The 22,798-nt window shown below is 51.3% G+C and overlaps 2 protein-coding genes across 3 annotated transcripts; both read right to left on the bottom strand.

Moving 5' to 3' along the window:
* Positions 1–6,429: 6,429 nt before the first annotated feature.
* HOXB2 (homeobox B2) lies at positions 6,430–8,868 on the bottom strand (the record flags this gene model as incomplete). The annotated part of the gene is made up of 2 exons (XM_084301338.1): positions 6,430–7,369; positions 8,481–8,868. 2 exons carry the CDS (start codon positions 8,866–8,868, stop codon positions 6,789–6,791), a joined length of 969 nt encoding a protein of 322 aa, XP_084157464.1. The 3' UTR covers positions 6,430–6,788.
* A 4,827-nt stretch (positions 8,869–13,695) lies between these two features.
* Positions 13,696–15,950, bottom strand: HOXB3 (homeobox B3; the record flags this gene model as incomplete). Of its 2 annotated transcripts, none has more annotated exons than XM_084300951.1 (2): positions 13,696–14,462; positions 15,515–15,950. In XM_084300951.1, the coding sequence occupies 2 exons, from the start codon at positions 15,948–15,950 to the stop codon at positions 13,696–13,698; spliced, it is 1,203 nt and encodes a 400-aa protein (XP_084157077.1). The 2 variants fall into 2 exon arrangements, with proteins under 2 accessions (XP_084157077.1, XP_084157078.1); XM_084300952.1 differs by having other exon boundaries at positions 13,696–14,459.
* Positions 15,951–22,798: the final 6,848 nt, after the last annotated feature.

Genomic DNA, 22,798 nt, shown 5'->3' with positions numbered 1-22,798 from the left:
GGGGTGCATAGAGGTGAAACCACTTCGGCTAAGGGTTTTCTTCCCCTCCGTGGAGGCAGTTGTCGCGCTCAGAGCATGGGGGGCTGGAGCCAATTTCCTCCCAGCAAGGGGACGTCGCCCTCCCGCTCGGGCATTCGCCATCTGCTCGCGGAGCCCGGGTAGCGCAAGACCGGGCAGACTTCGGGGCGGCAGGTGCCGGGCTCCCCGGCCGGGGGCCGAGCCGCCTCCCGGCCTTCGGCGGGGCAGCGGCAGCCGCCGGCTGCAGCGGAACCGGGAAGCGGGCGGCGGGCGGGGTGCGCTGCGCTGCGTTGCCCGGCTCGGGGGGCTCCGCTTCGGCCCGCGCTGCCCCGGCGCCGCCTTCCTCCCCCGGAGCAACGTGCTCTTCCCCAGAATGCACGGCCTGTGGCTGCTGCGCGGCATTTTCGAAAGCCGCAGCAGCAATGAGCACGCGAGCACACTGGGAATCGCCGGGGAACCGCTTTTCCAAATTTCCCTCCTAGCGCTGGAACCGCTATCAGGTCACTGCTGTCGTTATGCTTGGTTTTCGTTCTCTTTGCGGAGAAGGTGTGAGAACCAGTTTCGATACTGCAGGTGAAAGAAATACCAGACTATTGGTAACAAGCAGTCGCCTGGCGAGCATAATGCTATTATTTAAACATTTATTCCGTTAAAACCCCTTATGGAAAGCTGAGAGAAGGGAGGTGGTCAAAACATCCGAAGAAAATGTGTAAGTGGAGGTTCTCAAATTACCAGAGCTTTGCCTCCTCCCTCACACCACGAAAATAGTTAATTAGCCTTTAGTCATATCTATTGCTTGATTTTCACTCACGTGCTAAGGAAGACAGTAATTCTTCTGCCCCACCCCACCCCCCAAACCGACGGGATTAAAACAAAATATCTCGAGATGAGTGAGCGGAGAGGGCCAGTGGGGAGGTTTCAGGTCTTTGATTCCTGGAAAAAGAAACTGCGTTGCCCAAGAGAGCGGTCGGTCAGTGGAGGAGGAAAGGAGGGAGCACAAGGGGAGCTCCCTCCTCGGCCTCCTTCCAGCCCGGGGCCTGGCACGCCTCGGGAGCCATTGCCACCCACACCCAGCCCGATAAGCAGATAAGAACCGAGAATAACATCACTTTTCCCGCGAAGCTGTCGGTGGCAGGAGGCTTCTCGTGCCCAAACGCCCCGAGTGCCCTTGGCCCCTCCGCCCCCCGCGAAGCAGAGGGCCGTGGTGAACAAAACGTAGGGCAGCTCGTGGGCTTGCTGCCCCTCTTGGAAGCACACCCGCGCGCTTGCACTGTTAACGAGGACGAGGCTTTGGGCCCCCTCGAGAAAACCACGCCTTTTGTTCCAAACCGATGAAGGCATCTTATTAAAACAAAGCTTTTATTGAGTGCAATGTCTTTCTTTTAGCGGCGTAAAGCAAGCCCCGTGACACTCGGGACTGCAGCAGCCTGGGGAGAGACCAAAGGGAGATTTCACCCGAAGAGCAGCTTTGCTTGCTGAGACAACTTGCCTGACACGAAGGATAAGGCCCTTCTGAAGGCGTTTCTTTCTTGTAAGAAATCTTTACCCGGGGCAGACTTGGGAGTTTTCTGTGCAGGCGACACAGAAGAAATGGAGCATTTCCAAAGGCTCCAGAGCACACAGAGTCTACAGATGCTTCATTTTGGAGTTTAAGATAACTCTCTGCGGAGAAAGTTTGTGTTGTGCGTAAGAAATGTCAGTTCTGGCTCCTCGTGGGGTGATTTATAAGAAGCAGCGATGACGCTCGGGATGCGTGTTTGGCTGCGGGCTTCGTTATCACCGAAAAGGACTTGTCCTTAGAAATTGTCAGAAATTTACAGTCTCGGTAACCATGTGGCATGGTTAAATCATAGCCTACTAAGCCTGAGTATATTTGAGTCTAAAAACTGAAGAGAGAAAATAATAATATGGGAAAATGCTTCAAAGTTTGGGATTCCAAAGAAATGCTGAAAGGAATCCCTTGCATGAGTTACAAGCACGGGGCTATCTCCGTGCTGCAGAATGAATACGAGACACTTCAGATAAGATACAACGCTTCTTATCTGCCGCGCTCGGGGGCCGGCAGAAGGCCGGGCCAGGCCCCGGGGGCGGCTGGAGCGCGATGTCCCTTCTCGGGAATCTGCTGCGCCCCAAGAGCCGCCGGGCATTTGGCGGCTTGGCTTGGAGTCAGTTCGTGCAGATCTCTGGACGGGCCGTCACCATCCCCCGGGGGCGGATAGAAACCCTCTTAGCCGGTCAGAGAGACTTGGTTTCTGTTCTCGGCCTCTTGAGTGACATTTTGAGTGGAATATTTGGGTGAGAAAGAACTGTTTCTGTATTTCTTTTTCTGAGCGTGGCACAACCGCTTCAAATCCCACCTCCTCGTGCATCGAAAGATCAAACTCCTCCCGCTGGCTTCGGGGAACCTGTCCTTATTGCCTGTGATTCGCATCGGCTGTGCCTCCGTGATCCCCAGGGCAGAGGTGCCTGTGATCCAGTCCACTCGTCTGGCCACCGAGGTTCGCTTAAGCCTCGGGGAGGAGATGTCTGTGTCCCTCCTGCGCACAGGGGCGCCCTGCCCGGGGCGGCAGCCCCACTGAGGGGTGCAGGGCCGGAACTGAACCGGGGAGCCCCAAGCTCTTCGGGTTCACTCCGGTCCCTGCAGTTATCAGCACCCGGCGGACCAGAAGTGGGCTAGCTCCACCTAGACCCGACGTGCTTGGCTTTATTCACATCTTCATCGGTATTGCCGGTATTGGTAGGTCAGCATTAGTGATGTCAGCCGGCACGATTCTAAATAGTATCCCCCTGGCTTTGAGACCTAGGTTCACCTGGGTTAACAGCAGCGTTTCCTAAGGTAGTTTCTCTGAATCCAACACTCATTTCCCCCTTAGAAGGGAAAGAGTAACCGGCAAAGTTGGAGGCGGGAGGTGCCAGGAGGGTGAGCAGAGGAAGGTGCCCTGTCCCAGCTCCTTGCTTTGACGGTGATGGAGCCTTAGGAAAGTTTCTCAAGCTCCTGCCAGTCAGGACAGGGATGCATTCAATGCGGGACAAATGCTACGACTCAGCTGAGAAAACAGAGTAGTTCCCGGAAAGCCGAAGTCTGGCACCGGCAGCTCCGGAGGGCGGTCGGGGTGATTCCCCGGGAGAAGTAAACGCTTCCCACCTCTCACATCAAAGGCTCGGGGCCTGCCACTCGGTCTCGCCCGCGTTTCCTTCACAGAAGGTTTTCCGCCCTGGGCCTTCCCATGGCTCTAATGGGTTAGTTCAACATCTTCAGGGCTTCGAGTAGCTCTTTAGCAAACACATCCCCAGACTAGACCAGCACAAGATAAATATTACTTTAGCATCCCTACAACACGTGCGAGTGTATCTCATTTGCATATTTCTAGGTTAATAATCGTGAGGCAATTGCACTGTTTTGACAACGATCAAGAGCTGAATACGCTTAATATGCTTAATGTATGCCCTCCAGTTGCACAGAACAGAAGGGCAGGGTTGCAAATATGCATTCCCCATTTGTTTGACATTTTGAAGAAGGTAAAGAATGGCTGAACTGATGGCGAAATCTTACAGTCATTCAATAATTTAGATTTTATTGAATATTCCCCTTCTTTCCTCCGACATTTCAGTCTTGCTAATTAGGACAAATAAGAAAGGGCCTGCTGTTAGCAAGGATAATAACTGGCGAGGTTCCATTTATTAAGTCACTTTCCGTGGGTGTAGAATTGATCTGTGGCTGTGACTGGCATGCTTTCTAGACCTGCAGCAACTTTGAGAAGTCATTACGACCTGCAGAAGGGCCCTTGTTAGAGATTTGTATTGATAAGGTGTCAGGGTGTACGTCGGTGGAGCCCTCCGCTCCCGCCCCACCCCGGGTCTGCTCCTGCGTGGGCCGCGCCGCATGGGGGACACCGAGGAGGAAGGAGTGTGCGTCCCCCTCCGCCTCTCGCTTCCCCTCCTCCCTTCCACGCGGAAAGGGCGGCTGTGCCGTGGAGATCCGCTGCGAGTTCCATTCGCCAAGAGAGGCCGATCTACGCGGCTTCGGGTGAACGAGAACCCCCCCCCCCCCGCCCCAGGCGCACGGGACGAGCACACGCGTGAGCCCGGCGGGGCACGGGAGCGGCCCCGGCCCGGGCCGAGGCAGCGCCGAGCGCGGGGGCTGCGCGCCCCCCCGCCACCGAACGCCGGCTCCGGCCGCCCCGCAACAAGCCCGTTCTCCGGAGTGCTGCGGGGCGGGGGGGGGGGGCGAGGGGGGATCTGTAAAGCACTGGAACAAATGGCGCTTTGATAGACAGCGTCTGGCAGCGCCAACGCTGCCGCTGAGTATGTTCCAGAAGCTGGAGATATTAAATAAACTTAAAGATAATGAATAGCCTTCTGTGGGACTTGGGCTGGGCCTGGGCTTTCCCTCCCCCACCCCCACCCCCCAGCCTCCCCCGCCTGGCTCGAGGACTTCCAGAGCGAAGGAGTCGGGAGAGGGGGCAGCGTAGCGGGGGGCGACTCCCGGCCGGGGGCTGCAGCCCCCGCGGGCCGCGCACCGGCCGCTTCCTTTCGTCAACGGGAGGGTGCTTTTGGTAACGTTCACCTGCGAACCGTAACTGCCATCCACGTCCATTTTCAGTATAGACTGACTCCTTCCCGGAGCGAGCTGCTAGCAGGTCTGAAACGTCTGCTCGCTTGATTGGGAGGGAGGCCAGCGGTGTCATTCCGAGTGAAAAGGTAGCCGTAAAACCAGCCTGCCTTTGTTCCGGCGGGGAGCGATAACCCAGATCTTCGCACAGCAATTTCGAGAACATCTGTCGAGGGCTTGCTTTCTTTCGTTTTATTTCCTTTTACTGCCCGAAGCAGAAAGCGAGCCCGGCTCCGACGCCCCCAACACGAAAGCACAGAACGAGCGAGCGCGTTCCCAGGCCCTGGCCCGCGGGGGGGCGGCTCCGCCCAGCCGCCGGAGCGCCGGAACGGCCCCGCGGGACGGAGACCACGGCCCCGGGGAGCCCCACGGGGCCGGGCCCCTCCGGGCGCGGCTCGCTGCCCCCGGCCGCCGCGGGCCGCCCTTCGCCGGCCCTCCTCTGGCCCTGGGGCCGGGGCCGGGGCAGCGCCGCGGGTAGGGGCCGCTCGGCTGCTCCCCGCGCCCCCCTCGGCCCCTGCCCGCGGCGCCCCCGGGCTCGCCCCGCGCGCAGACGCCCCCCGCCGGGGTTCTGCCGTGCCCGAGGAACCACCGGTGACTTAGCAAAGACGTAATGTGATTTATTTTGGGTGTCACCGCGATTGATTCCTGCGCTGACCCCCTTCCATTCATAAGCCTCCCCACCCCCTCCGCCTCGCGCCCTCCCTCCCTGATATGTGAGGTTTGTGTTTAAAATCGCACGTTGCTAGACCGCGTTCGTGAAGAGATCCGCGAGCCGAGACAGAGCTGCGCAAACTGCTGCGGAAGGAGACCGCAGATTTACGAGGCCGGAGGTTTTCTGGGTTTTGCTGCTGAAAAGACGGAGGATGAAAAAAAGAATGCCTCTTTCAGGCTAATCTCTTCCCCCTCTGCCCTCTGTAGTATTTTTTTTTGTTGGCCAAAATGATGGCTCACACTACCCATGTTTTGCACTTACTCGAAATCCCCCTTTTTTCCGCCTTTTTTTTTTGGTAGTCGGGAACATTTAAAATACTTATAACTGCGATGTGGCACGTTTCTATTTCCTGCTGAAAGCGATGAGAGACGGAGGAGTGGGCTCACGGCAAGGGGCAGCGCTGACCGCTCCGGGCCTGGCTGCGCGAACGGCTGCAGGGGGCTGCGCCCCCGCCCCCAGCACGGGAGCGGAATGTGCGGGGGCTCCGCGGCGCTGCCTTTGTGCTGCCTTCCCCTCGGCCCGAGCCGTGTTTACGGGAGGGAGTCACAAAAACACACCAGCGAGTGTTAGCATGGGAAACAAATACCGGGCTTCGATTTATTAAAAATAATAATAATAATAACAGTAAAAAACAAGCTCAAAGGAAACGCAGACAGAACGGAACAGGGCAAATATTTCTGACTCACGAAGCCTTTTGCAGTATTAGTTGGGAGCAATTTCTTTTGTCCTCTCTCTCAGTGCACATGAACAGACTATAAAGACACCAGATTGCTGCAAATCAGGGAAGAGGAAGGAGACTGGTTTAGGAAAAAAAAAAAAAAAAAAAGAGAGAGAACAATTTCGAATGAAATATGTAGCAACCCACGTTTCTTAGTTTTGTAAAGGCATTTATTTACTCTATGAAAATAATGTACAATAAATAATTTGTCATTTACTATTAAAAGATTTTAATAAATAGTCTACATCTAAAACTTAAAAAGAGGAAAGAAAATTCCTCTGTTTTATTATTATTATTATCATTATCATTTTATTAGGAAATCTAAAAGTCTCATTCTGATTCCTGAGAAAGTCACTTGAAGGATTTACAAATGTTTTCTCTCGAGGCCTGACATGTCTGATGTGCGTGAGAACAATCGGGCGCCGTCTTTAAAATAAATAAGAAATAAGCCTGTAATTAAGAACCTGGCTTTAATTACAAAATAATAATAAAACCCCTACTCTTTTATGTGAGCCTTGTAAAATAAATACTGCGACTGTGATTCGGGTCCTGCAACGCGAGTCTCGGAAGAAAGAGTTTGGGGCGCGGGGGGGGGTGATTGAACGAATGGTGGCTCGGGGGCGTTTTCGGGGGCGCCCCCCCCCTCCCCGCAGCCGGGGGCAGCTGGCGGCGGGGCCGGGGGCGCCTCGGCCTGGCGGGGCAGCAGCGGCAGGCGGGGAGCGGGCCCGCTACTGGAAATTCAGCTGCTGCAGCTCTGCAGCGCAAAGTGCGCTTGCAAAGAAGTCCAGGTCTTCCTCGGAGAAGTGGACGGGGCTCCCGAGGGAGTCCTGCAGGTCGGGGGAGAGCTGCAGGCAGGGCTCTGCCGAGAAGATGCCCAGCTCCGGCAGCGAAGGCGAGTCCCGGCCGCCGGGGCGGGCGCGCTGCGGGCGGGAGGCGGCGGCGCGGGGCTGCGCCGGACTCCGGGGGCCCCCGGGCGGCTCGGGGCGCGCCTGGCCGCGGCTGGGCCCCATCGTGGGGCCGTCCTCGGCCTCGTCCAGGGGGTCGCTGCCCTCGTCCGGGCCGGGGCAGAGGGCGTCCCCGTCGGGGGGCTCTTTGTGCCGCGTCTGCCGCTTGTGCTTCATGCGGCGGTTCTGGAACCAGACCTTGACTTGCCGCTCGGTCAGGTCGAGCAGAGCCGCGATCTCCACCCGGCGGGGCCTGCAGAGGTATTTGTTGAAGTGGAATTCCTTCTCCAGCTCCAGGAGCTGCGTGTTGGTGTACGCCGTCCGGAGCCTCCTGGAGCCGCTGGTGTCTGCGAGCCCCTGGGTGTCTTAAACACACAAAACCGCACGTTGCAAAAGAGGGAGGGGGGCCGGTGCGCGGATGGAGGGTCTGGATCCGTCCCCTCCTTGCAGCGGGCAGGGCAGACCGTGCCCCGCACTACCGAGCGGGGGTGGGGGGAGGGTTGGGGAGCCGCTGCGAGAGAAGATAAATGTTTAATTAAGCTCTTCCCACTGTGGAAGAAGGTTGGAAATCGCTCTCCGGTACCCTTGCCCCCAAGGAGGAGAAAGGATTTTGCTCCCTGGCCTCTCCCTTTAGAGACCTTTCTTCTCTGCCCCCTTCGCAGACACGCAAACATGGGGAATTTCGACCCTTTTTTTTTTTTTTTTTTTCCCCGCCAGTAGGTTAGGGACTGATGCTGTGGGCTTCGATTCCTGTGTTATCTGGCCAATGTGGTGTCTGCCTTTCTGCCTGAACATTTTTTTTTACCTGAACGGTGCTAGGAAAATACATAAACAGTTAATTACACTTACACATTTTGTCCCGGGGGAAGGAGGGTCCCTGGCCAGGGTTACTGAGCTCCCTGGCCAAGGGACGCCTTGGAGAGATGTTAGTTTGCCTGGGGGTTGGAGGATTTGGGGGTGTATCAGTTTTGCGATGGTGAGCTGTCTCTCCCCACTGTGCTGGTTGTTGGGGAGCCCTGCTCTCCGTCTTTCTGCCTCCTCATCTTGCTCGCAGCAGCCTCAGAGTTACCCACCCGTCTTTCTTTCCTCCCTCCGTTCTTTTTTTTTTTTTTTTTTTTTTTTTTTCCCTCTAGGTTGTAAGGAAAATCAAGGCTGGGAGGGAAAGTCAAGAAAATGGAGCTGTGACTCAGCTGCCAAGTCTCCCCGCTGTAGCTCATAAAAAGCCCGACTCCCCCGGAAATCTCTTTGCTTTCGCAGAAGTTGCAGCAATTTCTCTTTTATTTGCGGGGGGGATAAATACCCGTCCCCTCGGCGGTGTACATTGCTGCGGTGCATTTTATTGCGTGACACAGTTTCGGGGAGGCAAAGTCTGCTGGGGAGCCAGGGCAAAGCTGCTGGTGGGACGGCGGGGACTGTTCATCATTCGAATCCTCTCCGATTTCAGCAAACACCCCCTCATCCCCTTATTATACGAACCTGCGGGAGATCCTGCGGCAGGGATCGGCAACGAGGAAGATGATGGGGGGGAAGAGGAGGAAGACGAGGATGGAGCCTGGGTTGCTTTCTTGGACGATTTCTTCTCCTTCATCCAGGGGAATTCCGCTGCCAAGGGGCCGGGCTGTGCCGGAGGCTGGGGCTGGAGCAGGCCATGAGATGCTCTTTTTTGGCTCCTCGGTCTTCCTTGGCTGCTGGAACAAGGATTCAGGCTGACGACGGTTTGCTCAAAAGGAGGAGGAATTAATGTCGAGTTCTTGATTGATGAAGTTTGAAATGTCTCCAGGACAGCGGGAAGAGACGTCAGGCACTCTGCGAGCGAAGGCTGGCTATTTATAAACCCGATCTCCCTCTCAAATTCAAAATTCATGGCTTTTCCAGGGCCCAGGCTTTAAAAAGCGGGAGGGGGGGAGGAAGGAGGAGGGGAAGAGAGGAAGAAATCTGAGGGCCTCAGTTTTTATGGCAGTGATGATGATGGTTCTCGGGCTTTTTATAATTGTTATATTGCTGATAATACAGGCGTATGGGGACCTTGCTCTATTAAACTCGAGACTGGGGCGAAATTGCAGCCAATTCGTGGTCACGTGGCCATCCGCGGCCAATGGCAGGCGGGGTCTGGTGGCAAACAGAACGCATTATTTTCTTTAATTGATTAAAAAAAAAGGCGAGAGAAGATCCCCAGAAAAGCATCCCCGCCATCCCTCCTCGGTGGGCTGCGGGAGGCTCCGCGGGGCCAGCAGGCAAGGAGCTGCTGCCCGCACTGCCTGCACTGCCCGCTCTGCCCGCACTGCCCGCACTGCCCGCACTGCCCGCACTGCCTGCACTGCCCGCTCTGCCTGCACTGCCCGCACTGCCCGCACTGCCCGCACTGCCCGCACTGCCTGCACTGCCCGCTCTGCCTGCACTGCCTGCACTGCCCGCTCTGCCTGCACTGCCCGCTCTGCCCGCACTGCCTGCACTGCCCGCACTGCCTGCACTGCCCGCTCTGCCCGCACTGCCCGCACTGCCTGCACTGCCCGGTGCTACCCGCACTTCCCGGTGCTGCCGGTGCCGGGCGGCTCCGCGGGGACACCGTCTCTGGGCTCGGGACATTTGGTTCCCCCCGGGGGAGGCGGGCGTGGGAAAAGGGCCTTTGCCTACCCGAGGTGCCCTCCCGCAGCCGGGGAGAAGGCCCCGAACCGCAGGCGAGCAGGGCCCTCGGCACCGCCGCGGGTACGGGCCCGCCGTGCGGATGCGTTGTGGGACGGTCCGGTCCGCAGGTTTGTGGCTGAGCCTGGGTATGAGGCGCTTAGGAAATCAAGTAATCGTTTACGTCAAGTCCAGGTAGATCGGCCAGATTTACCTCGTTAAACTACTTTTAAAGAAACAGCGCAATCCTGCTTCCAAAGCGACACTCAACGCACCCTTTACGCTTTCCTTAAAAGCCAAATGTGTTTTTAAGGTCACAGATACCTTTGAAATCGCATTTCTGCCTTCCCATCCTTTTTCTCCCCGTTTCTCCCTGCCAATGAACAGATCCACTTCCAGAGTTTACAAAATAAATAAAATGAAAAGTAATTTCCCAGGATGATTTTCTTTTTTCTTCTTCTTCTTTTTTTTTCTTCTTCCTTTTTTTTTTTTTTTTTTTTTTTATTTTAAAGTGGCCAGGTCCACACAAACCGAAAAAAAGAGAGAAACGATCAATCTTTTTCTCAAAAGAATTTGACAGCTCAGCCTAACTCACTCAGCAAAGAACTTTGGCTTTTGCTAAGGAGTTACTTCAAGCAAGAAAGAGTCGAAAAGTTTAATCCAGGGCCCAGAATTTGGGAAGTGTAAAAAATAAAAAATTCTAGGAAAAAAAAAAAAAAGTTGCCTGCTGCAAAATGGAAATCTGGCTGGGTTTTCGTTTGTTTGGTAAAGCTCCATTTCTCCCATTTTGCAGCAGAGGAGGATTGGCAGGCTGCATTCACACAGGGAGAAGCCTAGAAACTTTTGTCAGTTAAAGCATCCGTGTGGGTGGCACGGGTTTTAGAGAAACACATAATAAATCTAAAGCTGAACTAGACACCCAACCACAGTTTAGCAAAATGACAAATAAAAATTAAAATAATAATAAAAACTAAAACTAAAATTACAAAACGCACTTCGATTGAGGGCTTTAGAGTTTGGTAGAATTTCCCTAAAGATTTATTATCCGTGTACGTGGTCATCGAAATAAACATAAATCCTGTCAGATAGAGACTTATGTCCTAATTCATAGTTTGGTTTCCGATCATTTCTTGCTTTTTTTGGACTGAAGTGGCGTTTTGACGGTTTCAGGCTTTGTCTTTAGGCTCCTGGTTCCTCGTTGCTCTCCGAGGGACGCGCGGTGTGGTTCACCGGGGGGCTGGGGTGCAGCAGAGGAGTTTGGGGTGTAAAAGGGATGCTGCCCCAACGGGATTCACTGCTTTTACTGACACTGAAGTGCCGAAACAAAACAAAACGAAACAAAATACAACCGGGAAAGAGCAATTTTTTTATTTTTTTTTCCCACGCACCATGCGGAGGCAACAGGAACAAAAATAAATCCCCGTACTCAAGGGGAGAGGCATCGCCCAGCAGCAAGGAATCCGCACGGGTAGCGAGCGGTTCGGAAACGCACCCGTTTAAGACAAAGCCGTGTCTGCGCCCGCAACGGGGGGACACAGATCGGGCCGGAGGCTGCGAGGAGTTACAGGGCCGGGGGCAGGCGAGAACCCCTCTGACGGCAGCACGAGCTGTGCCGCGCTGCGTGCTCGGTACTGGCTTCTCCGTGCCGATTTTTAACCAGTTCCCGGGAATCCCTGCCACAAACCCAGCAAATGGCGACCGGGACGTGGCACTGAGAGCACCGCATTCAGCGACAGGGGAAAGAAGCCTCCCCCGAGCCGCAGCCCAGGCCAAGCTCCCTTTATTTGCCCCGATCCCCAGCGCAGCGCGCACGCTTTTGTGCTTTTACGTGACAGCCTCCCCGAAGGGAGGGTCGCTCCCTGCACGGGTCGGCACAGCCCAGCGGCAGCGCCGGGAGGAAAAGCGGCCCCGGGGCTCCGTGCCGCCCCGTGCCGTCGTTGTGGTTGTTACCCTGGGACCCGGCGCCGCTTCTCCGCCGGCCGGGCACGCGGCAGGCCCGGTCCCGGTGGCGTGGTGCTGCCGGTGTTCCCCGGGACCTCCCAAAGCCCACCCCGCCCGGCAGCGGCAGCACCTCCACCTCCACCTGCCCCAACCCCAAGGGGAGGGCGCGTGCCCGCGGCCGTGCCCGCGCAGCGCCTCGGAACTCCCCGCGCGCGGCCCGCGCCCTTTGTGCGCCGCCCGCCTTTGTGCTCGCGGCGGCCCAATGGCAGCGCGGCCCCGCGCCACGTGACCCCTTTGTGCCGCGGGCGGGAGCAGGCCCGGGGCGGGAGCGGCCCCGGCCCCGGCCCCGGCCCCGGCCCCTCCGGGACCTCGCTCGCTCCTCTCCCCCCCCCCGCTCCCTCTTCTGCCCGTTCTTCTCCTTCTATTTTTTTTTTTCTTTTTCGTTTTTTCTTTCTCTGCTTTTAAATCCGACTGATGGGACGAGATAAAATTGATAACAGAAAGTTTATTCAAGAATTGCTCAACAGACGACCCTTAAGCAAGGAAATAAAATAACTACTGTAAGAACAAAGAAAACTCCGGAGAGGAGGGCGAGGTGGGAGGGAGGGGTCAGCTCTAGCTCTTCTAACCGGGACTATACAATTACAGGCTGGTTCTGCTCTCATGCCTCCAGTAGAACTAATTACATTATTCATAAGTACGAAGGTAACATAAAACTACTGGTCTTTCTAAATTACAATAACTAAAATAAGCTTGTTGTACAATGACGAGGAAACACAATGTCCTTTATAACAAGTAAATACTAAAAAAGTACAATTTGATTCTTTTTTTTTTCCTCATATAAATACATAATATTGGGGATAAATAATACAAAAAGGAAAATATTTTAAACTGGCTATAACCAATAAATATATATGAATGTTCACCAGAACACACACCTATTGAAGGACATCTCGACTGAGTTGGACGGACGCCCTTCAAAATTGTTTTTATACCCATTATATGTAAACTCTAAGTGCAACAAAGATGTCCAGACAAGAAAGCATTAGCAAATACTAGAGATCCATTCACTTCTGCTTCTATTGGAGGACATTCCATTTGTTCAAATATACCCTGTTTTCACGTAAGGTCAGGAGAAGAGGAGTAAAGAAGCATAGGACTTCTAAGTCTTAAGATTGCTTTTCTGTCAATGAACCCTAAGAAACATCCCCCCACTCCCTCCCCACCCCCCCGAAAAAAAAAAAAAAAGTCAACCAACGGTGTCATCAAATGGAAAAATGGAAACTTCACATCATCAGTGGCAAAGGTGGAAAAATATTCAGACCTGTCAACTCTTTCTTCCTCTCTTTGGACTGCTGTTAGTGTGGGTGGGTTTTTAGGCATTTCAGAAACTTGTTTCCTGAACCTTTTGCAATTCTTAGACCTCCCTTATTCTATTTTTTTTTTTTTAATTATTTTTGAGAGGGGAGGTGGGGTAAGAGGGGAAGAGTGTGAATTCTACATGTTGGCAGGTGTGTATATTTGCAGTTTATGTGGGGATTTGTGGGAAGTTACTCATCAAAAAAGGATGCCCTTCCTCTGAAGGCTGGAAAGGAAAGCACAACATTTTTCTAGAGAAGAAGTTGAAGAGGAGGGTAGTTTTCTTGGGAATCTCTTTTGATTGCCTATATGGACAGGTGTGTAGGTTTCTGTAGATGCAGAGACACCAACTGTTTAAGATTTGGCTGGCTGGCTATTCTGCTGTCCACTGTCCAAGGATTACCATTGGTAATCGGTAGTTTGAAAATTAAGGATGTTGCTGCTAAAAAATCTGCTAGATTCCCACAAATCTACCCGAAAACAGCTTCAGAAGCATTTGTGTTGACCCACGGGAGGTATATCTCTTCAGAGAGAAAGCTGCTTTTGTCAGTAAATACTGAAATGATTGGAAATTGTGCCTAAAGGAACCCAGAAATAATAATGGTAAGCACAAAAACCTAAGAATGAAAGAAAAAAAACCAACGAAATAAAAAAAATTAAATAAATAGCTCGACACAAATGCTTCTGAAGCCAGTCCTGCCCTCTTCGCCTCCTCTCTGTCCCGTGTCTGGGTCCCATCCAGTTGGCTCGAGCCTGTCCCTGCTCCCTATCACAGGTGGGTCAGCTTGGGCGCCTCTTGGATTCTGCCCTGAGAAGATGCGTGGTGCGTGGAAAGGTCTGTGTAGGTGGGGTGGGTCTCGCATGGTCCGTGGTGCTGGCTCGGAGGCATCTGCGGAGGCCCGCTGTAGTCCATGCTGGCTGCCTGGGGATGTGGCAGGTGATTGAGGCCGTAGAGGGACGGGCCAGAGGTGGGCATAGAATCCACATAGTTACCTCCAACATAGACGGGACTTCCCTGCATACTGGGAGTCCCGTAGGCCACCCCATTCCCTTGTAACACATGGGGGTCGTACTCAGGGGCCGTGTTGGTGTACTTCTGTTGGGAAGGGCAGCCTTTGATGGGGTTTTGGTAGTTAGTTGGCATGGCATAGGCATTTTGGTGGGGCTTATTGAAGGAAGGCGGTGAAGGGGCATCGTAGTTACTGCTCATGGTGTGCAAGGCATTCATAAATCCGGCAGAGGATTGCATTGGCTGGGGCGGGCTGCTGGTGGGGGAAGGCCCTCCAGAAGAAGACCCCATGCCTTTTGACTTCTGATCTTTCTTATACTTCATCCTTCTGTTCTGGAACCAGATCTTGATCTGCCTCTCACTGAGGTTCAACAGGTTGGCCATCTCCACACGGCGGGGTCTGCACAGGTAGCGGTTGAAGTGGAATTCCTTCTCCAGCTCCACCAGCTGAGCACTGGTGTAAGCTGTGCGGGCTCTCTTTGAGGCCGAGGAGCCTGGAGGGCTTTTCTCGCCACTGCAGGTTTCTGCTGGCCGCGAAATGAAATAAAAGATAATTACTTACATGCAGAAATTGAATGCATCGTTTCTTAATAAATCCTGGAACAGGCACAAGAGTTCGACCCCCCCCTTCCCTCACCCCCTTGCATTAGCCTGCACTCCATAATCATGTCATTTATTAAGAGTTCTGTTCTCCAAAGCTGCCCCTGGTTTATGAAAATTTGATCATGTCATGTAGAAAAGGATTCCAGGGCCATTTATTTAGGAGTCGATTATTTTCAACAGATAATTTTGAGAAAATAATATTTGGCAGGGGGCCACTCACTGCAAAGCCAATTAATATTAACATGGGTCAGTGTTGGGAGGTACTTTGTTTATTAAGGTGTTAATACACACACATACACATCTTGTGTGCGGCTCATATTTGTGTAACAGAAATATTTACGCGCACATTGTTTAACACCAAATTGCATTTGTACCTATGTTTTTGTAATATAAGCATGTATGTACTAGATAAACAATACTACTGTAGTGAAGTGCATGCTGCAGAGCTTTTTCATTTGTCACAACAGTGCTATTTTCATACTGATTTTTTATCTGCGATTGCATTAGAGATGCATGTGTGTATGCATGCAGAAATATCCTTGTATTTATGCATACGCTCCCTACAGGCACACACAGTCAGAGAGCACCGTGTTTACTGCTGTGTCTGGAGGCAGAGAGGAAGGAAGAAAACAAGCACTTGGCTTTCTCATCTCTAGATTGATCAGAGGTGCACATCACTGGGTGTCTGCATCTGCATGGCCAGACATTGGCTGTGTACAGCCGCCTGGCTGCACTTCCCCGGGGTGCCCTGGTTATGTTCAGAAGAAACCGAGGGTTTGGTCAGCACTGCAGGATGGGCCAAGCCTGCTTGGCCCAGCCGGTGTGTGTGGCTAGTGGCCTTGGGATCATGCCCAGCACCTGGATCCTTGCTGGATCCTTCCCCCCCATCCTTCCTCCAAAAAAGACCCCTCTGGACAGTGGCTCTGTTACCTCACAAGTTAGGAAAGTGGATGGTTAGAAGAGGAGAACAGTGTACCTGTGCTAGGGGAAGTGTTTTTCTGTTTGGAGTTTTGCCTCGATTCTTTCATCCAGGGGAAAATCTGCTTGGTGAGACTGGCATTTGCACTGAGGTTGGCTTTGCTGGGGGCACTTTTACTGCTCCCTGACTGGTTATTGCTGTTGTTACTGGTGCTATTGGTGGCAGGGTTTGGGGGCGGCGAGACAGTTGGAGGTGGATGGTGCTCCTGGGGCAAACTTGGACGCATGCAGCTCCCATTCAGGTCTTTACTTTTTGCGTGAGGGGTTGTGTTGCCAAGGGACTGGAGGGAACAGGCAGACCTCTGGTAGTCGCCCTCCACATGAGAGCCTGGCTGGAAGGGCTGTTGTGGACCCTCGTAGCCGAACCCGTTGGTGCTCCCATAGGAGTAGCCCCCAAAGAGCGTGGAGCTGTCGTAGTATGTTGTCTTCTGCATCTCTGGGATTCCTCAAAATGATTTTTCTGGCTACCAGGGTCTTGACACCCCTATGGCAGAACATTGGCACCCCAAGGCCACGTGACAGGCCGTTTCCAGCTGTCTATTGGAAGCTGACCTGAAAGGTTAGGAGAAAACACACAATAATAGTACCCAGCCTATGAATCCATCTTGGGGCCTGAAAGGCACATGACATGAATAGGGTCCTGCAGAACAGGGTGAACAGATGCTTTGAGCAGATTTTGTCCTGTGTGCAGCCTAAGAAAGCTCATCAGATGTTTTAGTGCAAAAATGTTGAGCTGATTTTTGGGGATAGTTTTCCTGGTTGTTGTTTGTTAGCCCCTTTTTTTCTCAGAGCATAACAACAAGGTTGTATAACTACGCACATGCTCAGTAAGTACATGTGGTTACATCTTTATATGTCTATTTACATCTGTATTTATCACTCATCTCTCTATATGTACACATAGGAATACACACATATACCCACAGAGGGGGGGTACACATGCAAATCCATGTGCAGTTGTGCACATTAACATAAATACAATAATATGGAACAGATAATTGCTAGCTACAAGCATGAGAGGAATGAGATTCATGCCTTCTTATCCCTGACCTATTAAAATCAGCCGTTCATGGACATAAAAAACAACAGCATGTTTTAGAGTCAGAACAGTATGCTAAGTTTATTGTAAGGCCACTCTCTGGTATATTTGTTCTAAAACTGAAAATAGCCAATAGTTGATATGTTTTATCCAGGTAAAAGTGTCCTGACACAGTTGGCTCAATTTGCTGTTTACACAGAGACTCACAGTGTCTTTGGAATTCGAGGCAAATATTTTAAGCAGATTTAAGCAGGGGCATGAATTCAAGAATGTGCTTCCTTCGGCCTGTTTGTTGGTCTCTCTCTCTCTTTCTTTGGCAGCACAGGTTGCATTTAGAAAACATACCCTTTTGTTGCCTGCACTGTTCCATACTCATTGCTCTTGAATCTGGAACTATTGTTGCCAAGATGTAATTCCAAAAGCAGTTTAATTGCCTTTTTTTTTTTTCCCTTAGAAAACAAATGTGTCACCAGACCATTTGCTCCTAACTTTGTAGCCTGTCCATTTTCCATAATTCCTCTCTCCCCAAGTCCAAGCCCTAGAAGTATAAAAACCCAATTCAAAACCTCATCACAAAATGAAACCTTTCTCTTTTCTTTCTCTCTCTCCATCCTTTTCTTTCTCTTTCTTTTTCTTTCTTTCTTTCTTTCTTTCTTTCTTTCTTTCTTTCTTTCTTTCTTTCTTTCTTTCTTTCTTTTCTTTCTTTCTAGCTTAAACTTTCTCTACGATGCAGAGTAGAAATGCCCTCAGAAATATGAAAACTATTATTACTGAAAATAATCTGATGTGTAGCTAACATCTTTTAAAAAGGCAGTAACTTCTCTCTGCAGCTCAGAGTTTGCAAGGAGCCACTGAACATTTTGTTTTGAAATTGATATCCATTGTATATTTAATTGTATCTATTGTATATTTAATTTTATCTGGGCTCTTTCATTCTCTAAAAATAAAATAAAATAAAATAAAATAAAATAAAATAAAATAAAATAAAATAAAATAAAATAAAATAAAATAAAATCTGCAGAGATGGAATCTAATGTGATATTTCTGAGTACTGGGGTTTAACAGAAGCCACAGCTCAACAATAAATAACATCTTTTTTTTCCCTTCCCTTCTCTTCCTTGACTGCTGTGTTCCTCTGCCATGGCAGATGAAACCTCCGTATACTTCTAACACAGCCTCAGACAGTGTCCACGAAGGGACTGGTTTGCTTTTTACACTGATTAAATCCTTTATGCATTCCCAAATATGTATTGTATCTTCCACCGAGATGTGTTATTGTCTATAGGGAGAATTATATCTTTGCTGGGAGTTATTCTCCTCTGGTTCCCGCACCATGATAAATAAGTCTTATTAAAAAGTATACTCCAGTACCCTAGCTGAGAAGCTGTGAATTAATTAACAAACAGCAGCGCTGTTATTATGAATAGGTTTGCTGAAAATGTCTAGAAGGGCAGAGGTGGGAATTTCTCCAAGGCCTTCCTGTCTGGCATAGGTTTCTTAAAAAAAAAAAAAAAACAAACTGAAAAGAGAACCGAGTGAAGAGGTTCAGCGAAAACAGCTAAAAATAACAGCGATTAAAAAAAAAAAAAAAAAAAGCCCATAAAATAAATTTACAACCCCCTTTGCCCAAAAGCTCTCTCGCTTGTGGCTTCCAGAGATTTGCTTTGTACCTCATCTCTCAGCGCCTCACAAATGCCACTCATTTATCTTTGCCGAGGACGGCCACAATCCTAATTATTTACTCCAAGGAATTGTTTTAAAAAAAAAAAATCTCAGGCAGAATAATAAATATTCGATTATCTCCTGTTCCAATTAAAGCCGGGGTCTCCTCGCGCTCCAAGTTTCGCTCTGCCAGCCGTAACGTTTAACCACAACTCCTCGCCAGGAACTTTTGGGGGCGAAGCTTCGGGGGCATGGAAATAAAATCGGGGAGGGGAAAGGGGAGAGGGGAGAGGGCTGCGGGCGAAGGGAAATCCAGCGCCCGGGGGAAGAAGGTAGAACTCTAAGGCGGATGTCTTCCTCTGTAAAACCGTTCCCTCCATGTTGGAAATCCTAAATTCCCGACCTGGCTCTGTTTATGAAGAAGAGCAGCGCCTTTCCCCTCTCCCCGCCCCCTCCCAAGGAATATTGCCCGGAGCCGGTGAAAACAGGAATAGCCCGGTGTTTAATTTCAATTATTATCGATAATAAATATTCTACACATGCCCTTAACAATAAGTCGGCTGCTGAGAAAGACCTCAGATCCCAGCGACTGCCTTGCGGTGCATATGCCTGGAAAATAGAGACACATTCCTAAAATTTCCCTTTTCCCTCCCCCACAACCGAGCTTCACACCAAGCAGAACTCCCCAGTTATAAAGCAGAGGAAAAGGCCCTGGATGAGGGCTGCAAAAGAGCCTCTGCGTGGAAGGAAGCTTAAAGCTTGTGAACTCTTCTTGAACCGAGATTGGAGTCATATGGTCATAAATCATTGGGACATATACTCCGCCATTCACAAAGTGATAGCCTATTTGAGTCCGGCTTACCTTAGTCTCTGACGAGCAAAGCACAGGCAGACATAATATATTTTCACATCCAGCATCCACGCAATCAATAAGCAAGGAATGACCCCCTTCCTTTAAAAACGTTAAAGGAGTACACGAGAGGAAAAAATCCAGCATATGTATATATAAATGTATTAAAAAAAGCCAAAACAGGGGGGAGGGGGCTCAGCCAGTGGAGCTTTCTGTTACGGCAGCTCAAATTGTCTCTGTCTCCGTTTGGGAAGAAAAAAAAAAAATCAAGATGCTTTCCAGCTTCCAAGATGTGCAGAAAAACTGAGGGCTTTGAATGGACAAACCCTGAGATTCTAGTTGCCCTATAGACTGGTACGCTCTGCTCACTGATAACAATGGCCTCTGCTTTACCACAGCAAAGGGGAAGAAGGGAAAGGAGAAGGGAAAAAAAAAAAAAAAAAAAAAAGAAAGAAAGAAAAGCTGAACACAACCACCCCCCCCCCCCTTTTTAACTATGCAGTGCTTGGCTAGGATTAAAATAATAACGAAAAGAATCCAGGCTAAGGGGAGGGCGGAGGGCGAGGGGGAAATAAAACGGAGGGGATATTTAAAAATAAAGATTTGGGCTGGATTGCTGGGCAAAGCCAACGAGCCTCCCAAACAGCGTCACTAGTGAAAAATTATGCTAATTGCAGACGTGGTGGACAGAGGCCTAGACAGAAAGATAGCAAAGCTTGCCTTTGATTCACGTGTTTAACAATTAGGTGTCAATTTATGCTAATAAACCGTTTCAACATAGTCATGGTGTGTCCCCCCCCCCCGTTGCCGGCTGCAGTCGCGGCGCTTTCAACAGCCGCCGCTGCCCCTCCGCGGCCCTTCGGCGGCGAGAGGCCCCCCCCGAGACGGCCCAGGGCCGAAGGGGGGCTGGGGGCTGGGGCAGGGGGGCTGGGGGCGGCCCCGCAGCCTCTGCGGGGCGCGGGGGGAGCCGGGGGGGGCCCGCGGAACTCGCGCGGAGTTCGCGTCCCGGCCGCTGCCTGCGGGCGGCTCCCGGCCTCGCGGGGGGGAGCTCGGGGGGGGCCGCGAAGGCTGAGGCCGGGTGCTGGGGCAGCCACGGGTGCCGCTCGGGGTTCCCGGCCCAAGGCGCACGCCTTCCTCCGCTCCCAGAAACTCGCCGAGCAGCGTTCTGGGGAGCGTCCGTGACGAGGAGGGGCTGGCGAGTGGGAGGAAGGCAGGGCAAAGAATTTAGGTGTCTGCACTTTTTTGTTGTTGTTTTAAGTGGTACTTTTGTTGCCCATCGCAATTATCTTCCCTCCTTTAATTCTGCCGCTCGCTCCTTTGGCTAAGTGCTGACGGGGGGGATTTACGTTTAGCAACAAGACAAGGAGTGACCAGAAGGGCTCTGTGGACTTCGCGGGGAAGGCATACCCCGGCTGGGGGGCTGCATCGCCTTTTTTTTTTTTTTTTTTTTTTTCAGCTTAGGCGAGTGACTCTGGAAAAGGGAAAGAAGGATGTCCTAGCAAACATTTGAGTTTTGAGAGGACTTAGCTCTGAGCTGGACAGCCACAATTTTCTAGGTGATGGATAAAGTGTTATCCCAAGGACTACGGTGTTTCCAGCTATTGTTCTGACTGCAGCGTTCAGATCCCTGAAGTGAGAGTTTCGACCGGGGACATCCCTATTGCAATTTTTTATCCCCGTGTGACTTTTTATAAACAGCTCCAAAATAAATCCTCTGCTACAAGTTAGTTCATTTTTTGGAGCCCCCAGCGCTGAAACTCCAGGGAAGGAGAGAGGAAAAACTGTCTCGGACTCTTTTTAAAGACTTCTCTGTAGGTGAAGTACTCTGTAGGCTTCTGAATATGGATGTCCGCTGACTTATTATGGTACCTAGGCAATCAGAAGTATCTCGGGTTCTGCAAGTAACTCCTCTGAAGTGCAAAATTTTGCTTTAACTGGCAGCAGAAAAAAAAAAAAAAAAAAGTTGCACGTTTATGTGTTGAGTTCTTCTAAAGAGTTTTTAGGCTCGCTGTGTATTACCATCTTTGTTTCGGTTGCAGCTTATTTTTCTTTAAAATGTAACTCCCTCGCACAAAATTAGCAGCAAATGTTGCAATCTGACTGGCTTTCCCTTCAAAGGGAGTACAGGAAATATCTTCCATTTAAAACACTCCCTCAAAGTTACGGCCATAAATCACAAAGTTTAAAGACAAGCAAGTAGCAAAATGAAAATAGTGAGATCCCGGGCACCGTGCTCCGTGCAGGTGGGGGGGGGTCACGCTGGGTGACTGCAGCAGGAATGGCTTGCAAGGCTGATGCAGAGAGACGGACAGAGGGAGAGGGACCAGGTAGGATATTCAGCAAAACTCACCAATTCTCGGATGTCCAGTCCAGCAAATACGAGGCTGTGGTGGAGTTTGAGAAAGGAGAAGAACTGAAGGGGGGGAAGAAAAAAGTATGAAACTTCGGTCAGAAAAGCGTGGACAAGGGAATGCAAACGGAATTCATCAAACAGCGAAATGTTGGGTGGGAATGGGGGAGAAGACAGGCTCTAATAACAAAAGCCCCAGCATTTCCCCTCGGAGGTTACTTCTCATCCGAGCCGCCACGGCATTTCCAGGGAACGCACCGCTTGCTGCGCGTTCGTACCCGAGTTGTGCGGGGGGGGGGGGGGGAGGGGAGGGGGCACGGGTCTTTTGGGGTTTATTGCCGTAAAACCCTGATACGGCCGCCTGGCTGCCCCCGCTCCCCCGTCGCCCCCGCGGGACCGGTCGCCGGGGGCCGCGCTGGCAAAACAGGCGGCGGGGCCGGGGGGCTCGGGATTAAGCACAGGCGGATCCAAGGACAGGAAAACATCGGGGAAAGCACGAGGCCGCTTTCCTGAAGGACTGGGAATTAGCAAGGGGGCCGGGGGGGGCTGTTCTTTCGTGCACTCCAGTTTGGTCGGAGGATCGCCACGAAGGGGCGGGGGGGGGGAAGGGAGGGATGCTTTATGGTGTACGAGGACACCGCTCGCACAGCAGAGATTTGGCATCAGAATTAACGATATCAAGCCGTAATGTTTTTAAAGCCACACCGAGATTTACCGCCGCCACGTTCGCAGGAAGGACTCAGAGAGGGAAAAGAAGGGAAGAAAGAAAAAGCAATCTCATTTAAAAATATTTTCGTTTTGGGAAACATTCAGTCGCTTTAATAATCCCGTTTCCGTTCTGTATGTTGATGTTATTAATCTCAAATAAAAATGTTCCCCTCACACCCCTACTCTGCTTGTGACAACATCCCCGAGTCCATAAATCACCCGCGGATGCTCGTGACCTTCTCTAGTCGGCGGCCCATAGCTGTATTTTTATTAGTATTATTATTACACGAGCGCACACTTTAATACACAGTTTTGGCAATATTCCACTTACATCACAACTTTCCCCAGTTAACTGGGGCTTTTCAGTTCCCTCTGAAGAGTCCACACAGATATTTGTAAAGAGGGGGAAAAAAAATCACCACCCTTTCTGCGTTGTGAACTCAGCAAACGAAATCTGAGTCTCGGCAAGTTCCTCCCACGCCGGGCCCGGGAGAAGTGGGCAGACCGAAAGGTGGAGAAAGAGGAAAATCGCGTTTATTTGGAGTGGTTGCAGGAGGGAGGAGGGGAAAAGGGAAACAAACAAACAAACAGAAAGGATTTGGCGTAAATAACGGCTTCGGGGGCGTGGAGCTGTTTGTTTTTCATTGTTTTTAATTTATTCCCTTGCAGTAAA

This window comes from Netta rufina, assembly GCF_964035555.1.
Source record: "Netta rufina genome assembly, chromosome: 24".
Lineage (NCBI taxonomy): Eukaryota > Metazoa > Chordata > Aves > Anseriformes > Anatidae > Netta > Netta rufina.
Note: the sequence above shows the minus strand (reverse complement) of the source record. Positions and strands in the feature narration are given on the sequence as shown.